This window comes from Mytilus galloprovincialis, chromosome 6 (genome assembly GCF_965363235.1).
Source record: "Mytilus galloprovincialis chromosome 6, xbMytGall1.hap1.1, whole genome shotgun sequence".
NCBI classification, from domain to species: Eukaryota; Metazoa; Mollusca; class Bivalvia; order Mytilida; family Mytilidae; genus Mytilus; species Mytilus galloprovincialis.
Genome location: NC_134843.1, coordinates 26,687,768 through 26,703,609, shown reverse-complemented (window position 1 = coordinate 26,703,609; position 15,842 = coordinate 26,687,768). Strand labels below are relative to the sequence as shown.

General features: G+C 32.3%; 1 protein-coding gene across 1 annotated transcript; it reads right to left on the bottom strand.

Annotated features, from left to right (window-relative positions):
• Positions 1–1,932: 1,932 nt before the first annotated feature.
• Positions 1,933–11,147, bottom strand: LOC143079268 (acyl-coenzyme A thioesterase 8-like). Its single transcript, XM_076254510.1, has 6 exons — positions 11,027–11,147; positions 8,725–8,870; positions 5,770–5,995; positions 4,940–5,097; positions 4,128–4,319; positions 1,933–3,614 (listed from the first exon to the last, which is right to left on the bottom strand). The coding sequence occupies exons 1-6, from the start codon at positions 11,116–11,118 to the stop codon at positions 3,517–3,519; spliced, it is 912 nt and encodes a 303-aa protein (XP_076110625.1). The 5' UTR covers positions 11,119–11,147; the 3' UTR covers positions 1,933–3,516.
• Positions 11,148–15,842: the final 4,695 nt, after the last annotated feature.

Here is a 15,842-nt window from a genome sequence, read left to right as displayed (position 1 = left end):
CAATAAATTCAAAATAGATAATAACCATTCATTAAATAACAAAAAAGTTGAAATAATATGCATTTTGTTCTTAAAACACAGAAAAATCACAAAAATACAAAATTGACGCATAAAGCGTCAAAATATGATAAAACTTTCTTATATTAACACCTACCTATAGTTTTTTTAAGTAAAATTTATTCAGATTGGTCCACTTCATCTTTATAGAGAGTATGAAAAAAGTTTAATTGTGGAACTGTTATTTTTTACATGATAATAGCCCAAAAATAGGTAAAAATCGATGAAAAATGGGAAAATCATCAAAATTGGGCATTTTCAAAGGGCTGTAGCAAAAAAAGAAGTGCACCACCATATGATTTTTTTTTTCACCAATCATTTTGTAAACCCCAAAATCAGGTCAAGAAAAAAAGTTTAATTCTAGAAATTTTTGGCTCCTCAGAGGTGTACATCCTTAAAGTCATAAGAAACGAGTGACCGGTGAAAAATAATGTTCTTCCAATTCTTGAACCAATGCATACAAACATCATAAACTTAGTCTTCTTTGCACGAATTTATCATTTTTTTCGCATAAATTTCGTATAATCGTCAATTTTTTTTCAATCAGTCAGTGTTGTTGTGAAAATATGGCAGGTAATTAAAGTTCGTATTTTGAAGCCGAAGTTTAACGATTGTCACCTGTTTGTCAACAATCAACAAAAAATCAACAAAAAAGCATGGAAATTGAGCACGTGTTCAACATGTAAATTCAGATAATAGTTTATTTTAAGGACATCCATGCGTATTGCGATCACCAGATTTTTACGAGATGGGTCACACTGAGGTCACTTTGCATACAGAAAATATGTCAGAGGAATTGCTTCCTGGAAGTAAACTTCTTCTAAATATGAATATATTAAAGAATTTTCTTCAGAAAAAAGTATATGTACATAAGTTTTATAATGAAAACTATCCATTGAGTTATAAAAAACATATGCATTATTTTTTTAATTTAAGGTTTCTTATGACTTTAAGGATGTACACCTCTGAAGAGTAAAAAGTTTCTGGAATTAAACTTTTTTTCTAAACCTGATTTTTGGGTTTATATGACTGTAAAAAAATAATTGGTGAAGTAAAATTCATATGGTGGTGCACTTCTTTTTTTGCTACGGCCCCTTTAAAGTACCCAATTTTGATGAATTTCCCATTTTTCATCAATTTTAACCTATTTTTGGGCTATTATCATGAAAAAAAATCACAATTCTACAATTAAAATTTTCATCATACTTTCAATAAAGATGAAGGGGACTAATCTGAATAAATTTAAATTGAAAAAACTATAGGTAGGTGTTAATATAAGAAATTTTTATCATATTTTGATGCTTTTTTGTGTCAAATTTACCATGTTGTTAATTTTATAAATTTGTGATTTTTCTCAGTTTTAATTATAAATTGCATATTTTTTCAACTTCTTTGTTATAAATGATTGAAAAAATTCATATCTAAAAAATTTGAAAAGAAAAAAGGGATGTGGGATGTAAATGTTTCTGGTAAAATCATTTTTTGTACCCCTCACCCATTTTCACAAGATTTTGGCTAAAAAGACTTACTTGATTGGTAATAAAATTTAAAAATTTGATTACTCAAAAACTACTCATTGAAAATACCCAATTTTTTCACAGAGTTAAGTTTAATTATGCTTTTTATCAAATTCATTGCTATTTTCCACTTATGACCCATGTTTTGGAAATAATAACAGAACGAGATTTCAATGAGACTGAAACGTCAGAAGAATACATCCTTAAGACAAATCTTAGGACACTTTTGATGACACAGCCCCTGCATGGTACTTAATGACTTTTTACAAGTTCCATACAAAATAAGGTTTTAACTAGCTTTGGAAATAAGACCAGAATATCCTGTGTTTTTATTATGATTTATAAAAGAAATGAAATGCACAGTATAAATTATTTTTATTATTTAAAAAAAATATTAACAAAATTATAACAAATCAAATATTCATAAATAACAACAAATTCATTCTTTTCTTCAGTATTTGAATTAATACAATTAATCGCTTTGTAATTACAATATTTTAAAAAACACATCTAAATAATGAAGTCTCATTTCATTTAAATAACCAATCACAAAATGCTATAAATAGGATGTTTCCCTCAAAGTGTTTTGATACAAAATACAGTGTATAGAAAAGCAGAAATGATTGATTCATCTAAAAACTTAAGACAGGATAAGAATCTTATGTTTAATGTTTCATTATAACACTGAAAGGAATTATTATTTAAAAAAAAACAAAATAAATAAAAAATATTTCTCTTATAAAAAATCTAAGGATTGGTATTTGAAGTACATTTATTTAATAATTTGGAAATTCATAATTATTTTTTAATTTCGCTAAAATTTTTTGGACTATCAAAAAAGTAAAGTACAAAATTTAAATTTACCTGAAATGAGTAAGAGTCTGATGAACTCTGTATTAAACACACATTTTATCTTATTGTTCATAATATGCTCTCTACTATTTATGACATCTAATTAATATATTTTGTCAAATTTTTCTATAAAAAATACAAGATATATATTTCTGAGATCTGATTTAAAAAAAATCATTGTTAGTTTATAACAATTCTAAATTATTTAAACTTTTAAAAAAACCTGATTTCTTTCTAATACAAAGGTTCTACAACTGCTTGGAGTGTGCTTCAATTATCCCATTGATAGTAAAATACTTGACATTAAAATCTCAAAGAGAAGAAAGATCTTATCGCACAATATAAGGTGGTGGAATCTGTTTCTCTGGTGATTTTTAGATGATATGTAGACAATCTTCAATTAATTTATCAATATTTATTTTAAGTGATTTGCTGTTTTTTATGAGACTTCATCTGGCATGGTACCATTATTTGGAAATGAAGGAAATTTCTCAAGAATAAAATTTCAAAGTTAAATACACCTGTTGATTATAACAAAATAAGTCTAGGCCTCCGGGAAAGTATACTGATAAACTGGCTTAGAAGGAGAGTAAAAAATTACAATAAGCTCATTGATATAAAAAAAAAATCTAATAAATATATTTTACACATAAAAATAAGTCTTCACAGATGTACAATCAATATATACAAATGCACATTATTCTTTGACATATCTAATTATAACATATTATATTCTTTTATTTAATCTATTTCATTAATACATCCTTTACAAAAATATTATAATTCTCAACCACTCAGCTGTAATGATACTCTGAAGTATCCTTTGTTTTCTTAGATTTAACAAATACATTGTATATTTATAGGTAAAAGTAACAGAGTTATAGAAATAATGATACATGTACAAGAAACATGCCTTAGTCATCTTTTTTTAAATGAGTTTTATGAAGTGATCATAAAATACTTTTAACATTTCTATCCTGTATCCTGTAAAAAAATATTGAAAAAAATGACAAAGGTCTGATATCACCATCCTTGGGATTCCTTGCACAATGTAAGTTAGGTCAAATCTTGACTTTATGAGAAGACTATATCATAGAGCAGATCTGACAACACCTTCCTGGGCCATAGATACAGCCAATACACCATCCTGTCTCCACATTCTCCCTGTACATAACGCTTTCCCTGACCCTGTAGGTAAATAATTTTTTATCACAAAAATATAAAGTAAATATATCAAAATAGGCTATGATGAAAGATAACAGATAAGGTCATTTTGAAGTCCATGAACAGTGGTTTTAAAGATGTATAATCATATAATCTCCATGAAAAACAGTTGTGCCAATGCTGACACAAGTAACACAACCACATACAAAATATCCTTGAGATACCATTAAACTGACCTCATCATAAACTGAACATTTTTTGTCTCTTCCTCATCTTCTGTCAATTATATTTTTGTAAAATGCTACAATGCCAGTAAAAAATATTTCACTGACTGATATTAAAGCACAATAAATATGGCTTCAAAATAAATATGGCTGCATTAGAGGAAGAGCTCCAACAAATTTGAATTACAAAATTGAAAGTTTTGTCTACCTACCACATTGTGGACATTCTATCTCGTACAACATCCATTCGTCTGCCCTGAAAGGATTATGGAACCACATACTATGATCTAATGATGCCATGTGGCCTACTTACCACATTGTGGACATTCTATCTCATACAACATCCATTCGTCTGCCCTGAAAGGATTATGGAACCACATACTATGATCTAATGATGCCATGTAGCCTACTTTGGTCCCTGGTAAAGCAGGTTGTAAGGCTGCACCCAACAATAACATATCACACATAAATCCTGCTATACATTGTTGTAACTTTATGTCTGGTCCTGAAAATAGTTAGAAAAATCTCAAGAAAACATGCTTCACATTGACAACAGATTATAATCAAAGTTGGAGAACAAATGTCCACAATTTGCAAAGGGAAATCTCCAGAATTAAATGAATACAAAAATTAAGTAGGAAGTGCACAATAGCATTATATGGTAAAGTAAGTTGCCAAAAATTTTAATAAGAGGGCTTTTTTTTAGGATTTGAGGATACAAAATGGGTACCCTCGTAATGGCTAAACAAAAAAATAATAAGATTAAAAGATTTGAAAAACTAAATGGTTTCACACATTTCATACAAATAAATTTCCTCCTTCTGCTAGCTCTCCTTTGCCACTGAAAATATACATGTCCCTCCTTAGTGAGACAACTAAAAAATTAGCTCAATATCTTCTGGTTCAAAATGCCGAAGTGATGAGGGTCAAGTCGTCTACTTACCAATATGACCACTAGCTTTAACCCAGATGTACCATCAAAGTTCTCCCTGGGTCAAACCATGGTAAAGATGAGGGTCAAGTTATTTACTTACCAATATGACCACTAGCTTTAACCCATATGTACTGTCTAGGCTCTCCCTGGGTCTAACCATGGTAAAGATGAGGTTCAAGTTGTCTACTTACCAATATGACCACTAGCTTTCACCCAGATGTATCTTCTTGGTTCTCCCTGGGTCAAACCATGATAAAGATGAGGGTCAACAGGTCGTCTCTCTATGTGCATTTTCCTTTCTAATATCCTCTTTATAAAGTCTCTACTTTCTTCAGTTGTTTCCTCATTTCTATGAAAAATATCAAGTTTATATTTAACTAAAACTTTCCACAATAAATCAAATACTGTTGGTTCTGTCATTTTCATTGGAACTGATTTTCATGGAATGATGAAATCTTGCATTTTCTTTAATATTTGATTTCATAGTTTTGCTTAAGTCTCCTTATTTTCCTGTTGAAAATTTGTTGTCAGTGAACATTTAAATTTGTGGGTCCTCTGTACCCATGAAATCAACAAAAATTGGTATCCATCAACTAATAATGAATCCACGGTATATGAGTTCAAAACTTGGGATGTCACTGAAATAACTACATTTCATATTCAAAATATAATGAAAACTGTGTAAATTCAATCTTTTTGGACGATATTGTTAAAGATATAATTTTTGACATCAAAGATGTTTTAAAGTTTTTTTGTAGTTGGGTTGCTGTCTAATTGACATACCCCATATCTCCTTTTATCCACATATAGTTTTGTCAGGAGGGGACAAGCTTATACAAAGCATGTAAGCATATAAGCACTGTCACCTGAAGAGTTCATAATTATAGCGAAAAAAATGGGGGAAATAAAATATAAACTATATAATCCTACTATTTTTTTTTTTAATTCCCCAATTTTTTCGCAATAAATATGAAATCTTCAGGCAACTGTGCTTACGTGTACATGTACTTATATTACTTACTCTAACTGTGATTGTAAGAAATCATAGCTTTCCACTAATTCTTCTGGTCCCGGGACTACAGGCATGACATACTGATGTTTTAATGGATCAGACTCTTCCATCTTAAATGAAGCCTGCATGGTAAATATTGGTACACTATCCTGTGTAGCTTTGATTGCTCTAGAACTATATGTAGATCCATCTCTAGTTCTATCTACATGGTATAGGATATGTTTCTTGGCATTTCCTGGTAAACGAATCAAAAGTTTCTTCAAACAACATGTGCATGATGTAATGGGTACCAGGTTTACATAAATAAATACCAAAAAATAATCCTACATATATTTATATTTTCTAATTTGGCAATGATCAGTTTCTTATCAATTTATTAGATTTGTTAATTTTTTGTTTGAGGTTTTCAAATTGTTTTTTAAAACGAAAAATATATATATATAAATTCATAAAAGGTGATAAAGGGTATACTCCAATTAGACAGCTACCCAACAACACTGAAAACTAGAGGCTCTAAAGAGCCTGTGTCGCTCACCTTGGTCTATGTGAATATTAAACAATGGACACGGATGGATTCATGACAAAATTGTGTTTTGGTGAAGGTGATGTGTTTGTAGATCTTACTTTACTCAACATTCTTGCTGCTTACAATTATCTCTATCTATAACAGTACTTTCTGTGGAAAATGTTATTGAAAATCTTCAAATTTTAAGAAAATTGTTAAAAATTGACTATGAAGGGCAATAACTCCTTAGGGGGTCAATTGACTATTTTGGTCATAGTGACTTATTTTTAGTTCTTACTTTGCTGTACATTATTGCTGTTTACAGTTTATCTCTATCTTTAATAATATTCAAGATAACAAAAAAAACAGCAAAATTTCCTCAAAATTACCAATTCAGGGGCAGCAACCTAACAACCGATTATCCCATTCATCTGAAAATTCCAGGGCAGATAGATCGTGACCTGATCAACAATTTTACTTCCTGTCAGATTTGCTCTTAATGCTTTGGTTTTTGAGTTATAAGCCAAAAACTGCATTTTACCCCCCATGTTCTATTTTTAGCCATGGCGGCCATCTTGGTTTGTTGGCCGAGTTACCGGACACATTTTTTTAACTAGATACCCCAATTATGGCTAAGTTTGGTTAAATTTGGCCCAGTAGTTTCAGAGGAGAAGATTTTTCTAAAAGATTACTAAGATTTACGAAAAATGGTTAAAAATTGACTATAAAGGGCAATAACTCCTAAAGTGGTCAACTGACCATTTTGGTCATGTTTGACTTATTTGTAGATCTTACTTTGCTGAACATTATTGCTGTTTACAGTTTATCTCTATCTATAATAATATTCAAGATAATAACCAAAAACAGCAAAATTTCCTTAAAATTACCATTTCAGGGACAGTAACCCAACAACAGAATGTCTGATTCATCTGAAAATTTCAGGGCAGATAGATCTTGACCTGATGAACAATTTTACCCATGTCAGATTTGCTCTAAATGCTTTGGTTTTTGAGTTATAAGCCAAAAACTGCATTTTACCCCTATGTTCTATTTTTAGCCATGGCGGCCATCTTGGTTGGTTGGCAGGGTCACCGGACACATTTTTTAAACTAGATACCCCAATGATGATTATGGCCAAGTTTGGTTAAATTTGGCCCAGTAGTTTCAGAGAAGAAGATTTTTCTAAAAGATTACTAAGATTTACGAAAAATGGTTAAAAATTGACTATAAAGGGCAATAACTCCTAAAGTGGCCAACTGACCATTTTGGTCATGTTGACTTATTTGTAGATCTTACTTTGCTGAACATTATTGCTGTTTACAGTTTATCTCTATCTATAATAATATTCAAGATAATAACCAAAAACAGCAAAATTTCCATAAAATTACCATTTCAGGGGCAGTAGCCCAACAACGGGTTGTTCGATTCATCTGAAAATTTCAGGGCAGATAGATGTTGACCTGATGAACAATTTTACTCCTGTCAGATTTGCTCTAAATACTTTGGTTTTTGAGTTATAAGCCAAAAACTGCATTTTACCCCTATGTTCTATTTTTAGCCATGGCGGCCATCTTGGTTGGTTGGCCGGGTCACGCCACACATTTTTTAAACTAGATACCCCAATGATGATTGTGGCCAAGTTTGGATTAATTTGTCCCAGTAGTTTCAGAGGAGAAGATTTTTGTAAAAGATAACTAAGATTTACGAAAAATGGTTAAAAATGGACTAAAAAGGGCAATAACTCCTAAAGTGGTCAACTGACCATTTCGGTCACATTGACGTATTTGTAAATCTCACTTTGCTGAACAATATTGCTGTAAACAGTTTATCTCTATCTATAATAATATTCAAGATAATAACCAAAAACACCAAAATTTCCTTAAAATTATGAATTCAGGGGCAGCAACCCAACAAAGGGTTGTCTGATTCATCTGAAAATTTCAGGGCAGATAGATCTTGACCTGATAAACAATTTTACCCCTGTCAGATTTGCTCTAAATGCTTTGGTTTTTGCGTTATAACCCAAAAACTGCATTTTACCCCTATGTTCTATTTTTAGCCATGGCGGCCATCTTGGTTGGTTGGCCGGGTCACGCCACATATTTTTTAAACTAGATACCCCAATGATGATTGTGGCCAAGTTTGGTTTAATTTGGCCCAGTAGTTTCAGAGGAGAAGATTTTTGTAAAAGTTAACGACGACGGACGACGCCGGACGCCGGACACCGGACGCAAAGTGATGGGAAAAGCTCACTTGGCCCTTCGGGCCAGGTGAGCTAAAAACCAAAAGAAATCTAATTGTATACAAAATGACAATTACACTTAAAGACGCTGCAAAAACTACCATTAACAAGTTACTCAAAGGTAAAATTGATTGAAATTAGAGTTAGAATTTCATTGCCAACAGCACCAAATCGAAACGAAAATATTGGAATTTCTTTTGTCTAAGAACTAACTTACCTCCAATTAAAAAATAACAATGTAAGCTGTGAACATGCTGTTCTTCTTTGACAGTACGACAGGCTGCTATCAGTGCCTGACCAATTACCTGTCCTCCATAAACAAATCTTCCAGCAAGGGGGCGCCAAAGATTCACTGGTGAAGCCCTGATAATGATAATAAATTACAGTTTTATGACTATAAGGGGAAAAAAACGAACATGGATTCATAATTAATCGATGGGGTTTATAACATGTATACCTTAATTTCAATGGGTAAAAGTCATCCACGAAACTTAAGTATACAAAAACTGGAAAATAAATCTGCAGAAAGTATAAATAAATAACATACATTTGATATATAGATAATTATTGCAAAATAGAAAAAGAGAAGGTGCTCAAGTCTAATGGCCAATATTGGCCTCAATATTTTGAATTTTTCAAATTATTTAAAATTTACAATTATTTTTTAGAAATAACTTTTGATCAGTATCGACACAGGTATTGTTTCTAAATTGACCTTCTTAATTCTATCATAAAAGGGTGAATTTTCTTTCGGTTTCATTCACTGGATATCCGACTGCCTATTTGTGATTACAATAATACTTCAACTGAATTATTTCCCTTGTGGGCTTGTAAAATTAAAAAATTGTTTTAAATTAATGATTAAATTATTGTTTTTTTAAAAAATGTCAAAATGTACAGCAAATTTATTTTACAATAATTCACTGATTATATATGTTGACAGATTTTGTTAAATTTGCAACTTATTGTTTAGTAATTTTATTAAGATACTCTTTCTACTCAACTATTGTTCATTTAGTTCGAGATAGAAACTGTACTCATGAGGACTGGAAGAGACTTTGTGGTTGCAAGGCCGGCCACCATTGGCATTAGCAGAGGGTGGTAAAGGGTTATTTTAGTGCAACGTGATCGCCGTTTTTTTATTTCACGTTCAACATGTTTTTACTTTTTTATTTGACGTTCAGTCGTGCAAGACAGGTGCCTCGTTCAACGTGTTCTGCTTATTTAATTTCACGTGCATCGTGATTTCAAATGCTTATTTTACGAGCTCGGTATTTTTCAAATAAAGTTCAAACACAAGGCAGGGATCGTCAAGAAAAAAAAATTGATTGAATTTTGTTTTTGTGATAAGGCTGAAAGGCCTATGATGTTGTTCCTTTATTTGCATTTTAAAAGTTCATAAGATTGTTAAATACTTTTTTTAAAAGCCGTAAATCATTTATATCATAAATGTGTATACTAAATAGGGAATATTATGTAAAACAGAGAGTTTATATATAGAGTGGGGTGCTCATTTTCGCCACATCTTTCCATGTTTTCTACAGTTTATGTTCAGGTCTAAATGTTTTTGAAGTATAGTGATATTTCTATATGAAGATAACTTCAAATGCAAAATATACTTAAGCTTGAAAACCGGTTTGTTTTAAGAAAATCATCTGAAAAGTTAGATTAAAGGGTGTTTGAAATTTCCGGATGTTTTGTCAATGGGGGACACATATTCGCCGTTTTTACACATCTATTTAAAACCAAATACATGTAACCGCAGCTTTTAACAATTTTTATCAAATCAATTGCATTATAGATGAATAGCAGACATTTCAAAGGTATGAAGAATTCAAAATTAGGGCATTCAGTCAAATACTTACTTAGAAATACTTCTTTGAAATCGTGTGTTTTTTATTCAGGAAATTGTCCGAAAATCGTTGTCCGTTTTCGGTAGGAGCCGCAATTTTGTCTCAGTTTAAAAAAATATTATATTTGTTATAAAAATATAATTTACAGGTACATTTCTTCCATTTCAGCCATCCTTTGAAGTTTTTACACCTCAAAATCCTTAAACGGCGAAAATGAGCACCCCACTCTACAAGAGGACAGCGACTCAGTCACAAAAGATTCAAATCAAAGTCTTTATTTTTCGTGCAATGTTCATGACAAAAATTATTTCACGTTCAACGTGAAATGATGTCTTATTTCACGTTTTTTCCATGCAAGCAACCCCCTTTTACCACCCTCTTAGCATTACATTGCAACTTTTACTTTTGAGAAATTTCATAACTCAATGCTTTTACAAATATATATAGAGAATTTTCTACCGTAAAACAGTTTTTAAAAGAAAATTTCTGCAACCTGGGACACATACAGATAGATAAACATCTGTATATATTCCGATTTGAATACTAAAAAGGGGGGACTTGTGTCACTCTTGTTGTTGCATGATTTCATGTTAAAATAATATGGCTCTTGATCTTGATCTTTAAACAAAAATGTTATATAAACAACATTAAGAAACTATTTTCTACCTGAATATATTAGTGTCAATAGCTTCCAACGTCAAATACGATCTTACGAGTTCATTTTCTAGATCGTCAGTTCCAGTTGCTGCCATTGCCATTGTCTATGGGAGGTAACTCTAATAATATTTGGCGCGAAATATAAAAGTACAGTCATATATAATATTATAGACTTGCTACAATTCCCTTTCTATTATTTCTCTCTTACTAATTTATATGTTTACTATAAGTGCCAGCCTACTGATTACCCTTCCTCCTGCAGATGTCAGTATAATTGTAATCTCCTAGTTATAGCAGTAAAATTATTAAAGGGGCAAAATTGAAAAAAAAAAGAAGAAACATAATTAGGAAGGGACATGTAGCAAGTCTAATAATATTACTGTTATACTGAATGTGAATTTGCATTGCTGTGCGGCTAGTCTCGATATTTAACTTTTGTACATCCACCATTCATGGCCCTGTAATAAAAGTGAGGCAAGTGTTCCTGAGACAATATACCTAAAGTTAATTTCAGCCATTTCAAGTATATTTAAATAATACATGTACTAGAACACACCCACGAAATCGCGGGCATATACAACTTGTAAACTGTTGTAGGATGAATTTTTGTAAAAGATGTTATGACTGGAGAATTTCATATAAGGTATCAAAAGCCTTCTCCCTTTTTCCGAAGTCCGTTATGTGTTTCCTTTCTGTTAAATTCAATTATTTTTCGTGTTTCTGGCCTTATACTAGTACCACAATTATTCTTCCCGTTTGCTACAGTGCATTTTTTTGGTAAAAGTCAAATTAAATTAAAAATGTGCACCGCTTCAAACATGAAATAAATGAAACTGCTTATAGACCATTATTATTCTAATAAAATGTGCTTCTAGGACAATCCATCAGTGCTTTTCCTTTTGAGAGCCCTATTAACATGCCAATGGTAGGATTTGAATCTCGTATAAATGACTAAGGCTCATTTGAAGGGTGGTCTGAGGGGCCCTGATCCCAAAATCCCGGGCTTAAAAACATGAAATCCCGAGGTGCGTATTTTAAAGGGGCACTAGCTGTCAAATTCGTGGTCACCGATTTGACTCAAATTCTCATATTTGATTTATAATAATCTAAAACATTTATCCTAACTACCAAAAGTCTAAAATAAACAGTTTACAGAGCATGGGGTAGATAATATGAAGGTTCGTTTCGTGTGTATTTTAGTCCAGACGCCATCTAATTAACTATCGATTTGACCTCAGATGACCATATAAGCGATGTAAACATGAATAAAGATATAAATAGATTAAACCAACACGTGCAATTGGATTTTTTTTTAGGTCTGTTTGAGTTTATTTTATAGATTAAAAATATATGTTTCTCATTGTTTTTAACCGTATAAGAATGATTTTATATGGATCGAATCAGTAATCAAATGATTTACCGTAGTTTCACTTTCATTGTTGACATTCTTTTTCTTTAAATAACCAGTACACGTACAATGCATGCGTTGTCAATCTCTAGCAAGGGGTTAAATTGAAGTTCACATGAATACGGATTTAATGAGGTCGACTAATTCACTTGCAAGTGAATGAGTAATTATCAATGTTTCTTCGCTTAATTTGACAAAATTGAACCATTTTGGATGCTAAAAGCGAATTATTATTTCATTATTTCACTTTCATTATTGATTGAACAAAAAAAATCCTACTTTAGTTTTTTATATATCTCGTAGCTAGTGCCCCTTTAACGAAATTCATATCCCGACATCCCGAAATTAAAAAAAAATATTCCCGTATCCCGTAACGATCAATCCCGAAATCCCGAGCTTAAAAACACCCGATCCCGACGTCCCGAATAAGTCCTGCCTCCCTCTAATCTCTACCCTACTTTCATTTTGGCCAACCACATACTTTCACTTTCAACAACAAATTTTTATGCCCCGTTTATGGGAATTATGTAATTTTCTAGTCTGTTCGTCCGTCCGTTCGTTCATTCGTCCGTCCTTCTGTCCGGCTTCAGGTTAAAGTTTTCACTTTCAACAATAAATTTTTATGCCCCATTTATGGGAATTATGTTTTCTGGTCTGTTCGTCCGTTCGTTCGTTCGTCCGTCCGTCTGTCCCGCTTCGGGTTAAAGTTTTTGTCGAGGTAGTTTTTGATGAAGTTGAAGTCCAACCAACTCGAAACTTGGTAAATATGTTCCCTATGATATGATCTTTCTAATTTTAATGCCAAATTAGAGATTTTACTCCATTTCACGGTCCACTAAACATAGTAAATGATAGTACAGATGTGGCATCCGTATACTATGGACACTTTCTTGTTTCCACATGTTTTACTTATTTCAATATATATATGCAACTGGTATGACCCCTTAAATAGTAAATATTTCAGAAAAAAAGTAGAGAATACAGAGAGTCTCTGTATATTATAATAGTAGTATAATCGTAGTTTACAGGTGGATAAACGCGAAAACATAATTGTCTCTAAGGAGGTATGATAGTTGTGGTTCTTGCGATCTAAAAACCATGATATTGAGAACGCTCTGATTGGCTTATTTATTTTTCATTTTTGTAATCTATCATACGATTGGTTGTTCTTGTGCATGTTTAAAACCGGAAGTCTTATCTATGACTAAAAGTCAGTCTGATAACGGAAACAATATCCGGACACCTATTTTGTCGTTTTTCTCCCCAAATAACTCAATCTGAATAATCATAAGAACGGATCGTATAGATTTATAATACTTTTATTATTAAGAGATTTGGGAAGTGGTTCCTGACTAAATGTTTTTAAAAGATGAATTTTATGAAGAATCTGATGCCATCTCATACTTTCGAATATCATTTATAAAATGGCTCAAAAGACCTGCCGAGTTATTTATTTTCAACACCACTGAATACATTGTACAGTTGTAAGTAAGGTTATCTATTTTCAAATGACCACAATTTAACATTATCATAATAGTTATCAAAGGTACCAGCCAAGGCTTATAATTTAATACGCCAGACGCTCGTTTCGTCTACATATAAGACTCACCAGACTGAGTCAGATAACAAAAAGTTAGAAAGCCTAACAAGTACAAAGTTGAAGAGCATTGCAGACCCAAAATACCAAGAGGTTGTGCCGAATACGGTTAATTAAGGGAAAGTATAACTGGGATACGAAAATTCTTAGTATTTCGAATAATTCATACTTTTGCAAACAGTAAATTTATAAAAATGACCATATAATTGATATTCATGTCAACACCAAAGTGCTGACTTCTGGACTGATGATACCCGCGGGGATGGAATGCCCACCACATTGACATCGACCCAATGGTGTAAATAGTTATCAAAGGTACCATGCTTATAATTTAATTCGCCAGACGCGCGTTTCATCTACATAAGACTCACCGGTGACGCTCAGATCAAAAAGGTTAGAAAGCCAAACAAGTACAAAGTTGAAAAGCTTTGAGGACCCAAAATACCAATAAAAAAAACCTCGGCCAAATACGTCTAAGGGAATCTATGGCTGGGATAAAACAATCCTTAGTTTTTCGAATAATTCATACTTTTGCAAACAGTAATTTTTAGGCCGTGCGGTGACCTAAAGTTGTTAATTTCTGTGTCATTTGGTCTCTCGTCTCCTGTGGATAGTTGTCTTATTGGCAATCATACCACATCTCGCTTTTATATATAACTGATATTCATGTCAGCACCGAAGTGCTGACTAAATAAAGTGGAAGGTTTGGCATGCCCTTAAACCAGGTTCAACCCACATTTTTTTTTCTTAAAATGACCTGTACAGATTCAGGAATATGGCAGTTGTTATCATATACATGTAGTTGGTTTCTATGTGTATTGACGTTTGTTATTGTTGCACTTCGATGTTCCTGTTGTTCCTTGGTTTTCCTTTTATAGTTGATGTGTTTCCCTCGGTTTTGGTTTGTAACCCGGATTTCCACATTTAATAGAAAAGTCAGTTGGTTCCAAGCAAAGATTGTTATTTTTAAAGAAGCATTATTGAACAGATGAGAAAATTTCAACCCTATTCACTATATTGAAGCAGGTGTTTTCAAGGTATCAGCAGCACCTTAGTTTTACAACTGATGCCTGATTTTGTTATGGATGTTATTCCTCTTGACCGTTTTCATATCAGTGGTACATCACAGTTCGGAAATCCAGTGTTCCAGAATTCAGATGTAGGATGCCATTCATCTGTTGTCCCAGACTGCTGCCTCATCTGCATAGGTGGCTCCTGGGGAAGAATCTATTGAAAGATGTGCCTTCTCATTCGAAAAAAATCCAAAACTCTGAACACAGATGCCTTCCTACAAGCTTAACGGACATTAACGCGTATGAGAGAGCAGTCCAACATTCAACATGTGCTGTTGAACTAACAAAAAAAGTCGTAAATCCTCTGTTCTTGCAATTGACGTTTGTCAGAGAAAATATCTATTCCTCCTGCATCATTCTTTTGACTAAAAATTTCCCTGCATTCTTTTCAATATAACTTTAAGGTTATTGGTCGTCCATCAAATATTACAGATTAGCTAGATTTCGTTTAGTTTCGGGTGTTCATATTTTGTGAAAAACAATTTTTGTCTTTGTTGATCAAAGACACCTTCAAGGCTTGTGCAAATCTTCAAACTCTACAGTGCTCCTTTTGCATGGAATCATCGAAATCAATTTGGTTTTGACTACAGGACAAAGAAAGATGGAAATAAGTCACTCTCTATTTTCTATATCCTGCATGTGCTTTTCGACAGACAAGTTTTCAGTTTCACTTATGAATGATCCATCTCTCCTTGCCAAGAATAGTTTAGCTAACTAAAACTTTATTAGTTTTGTAAGATAATTTGA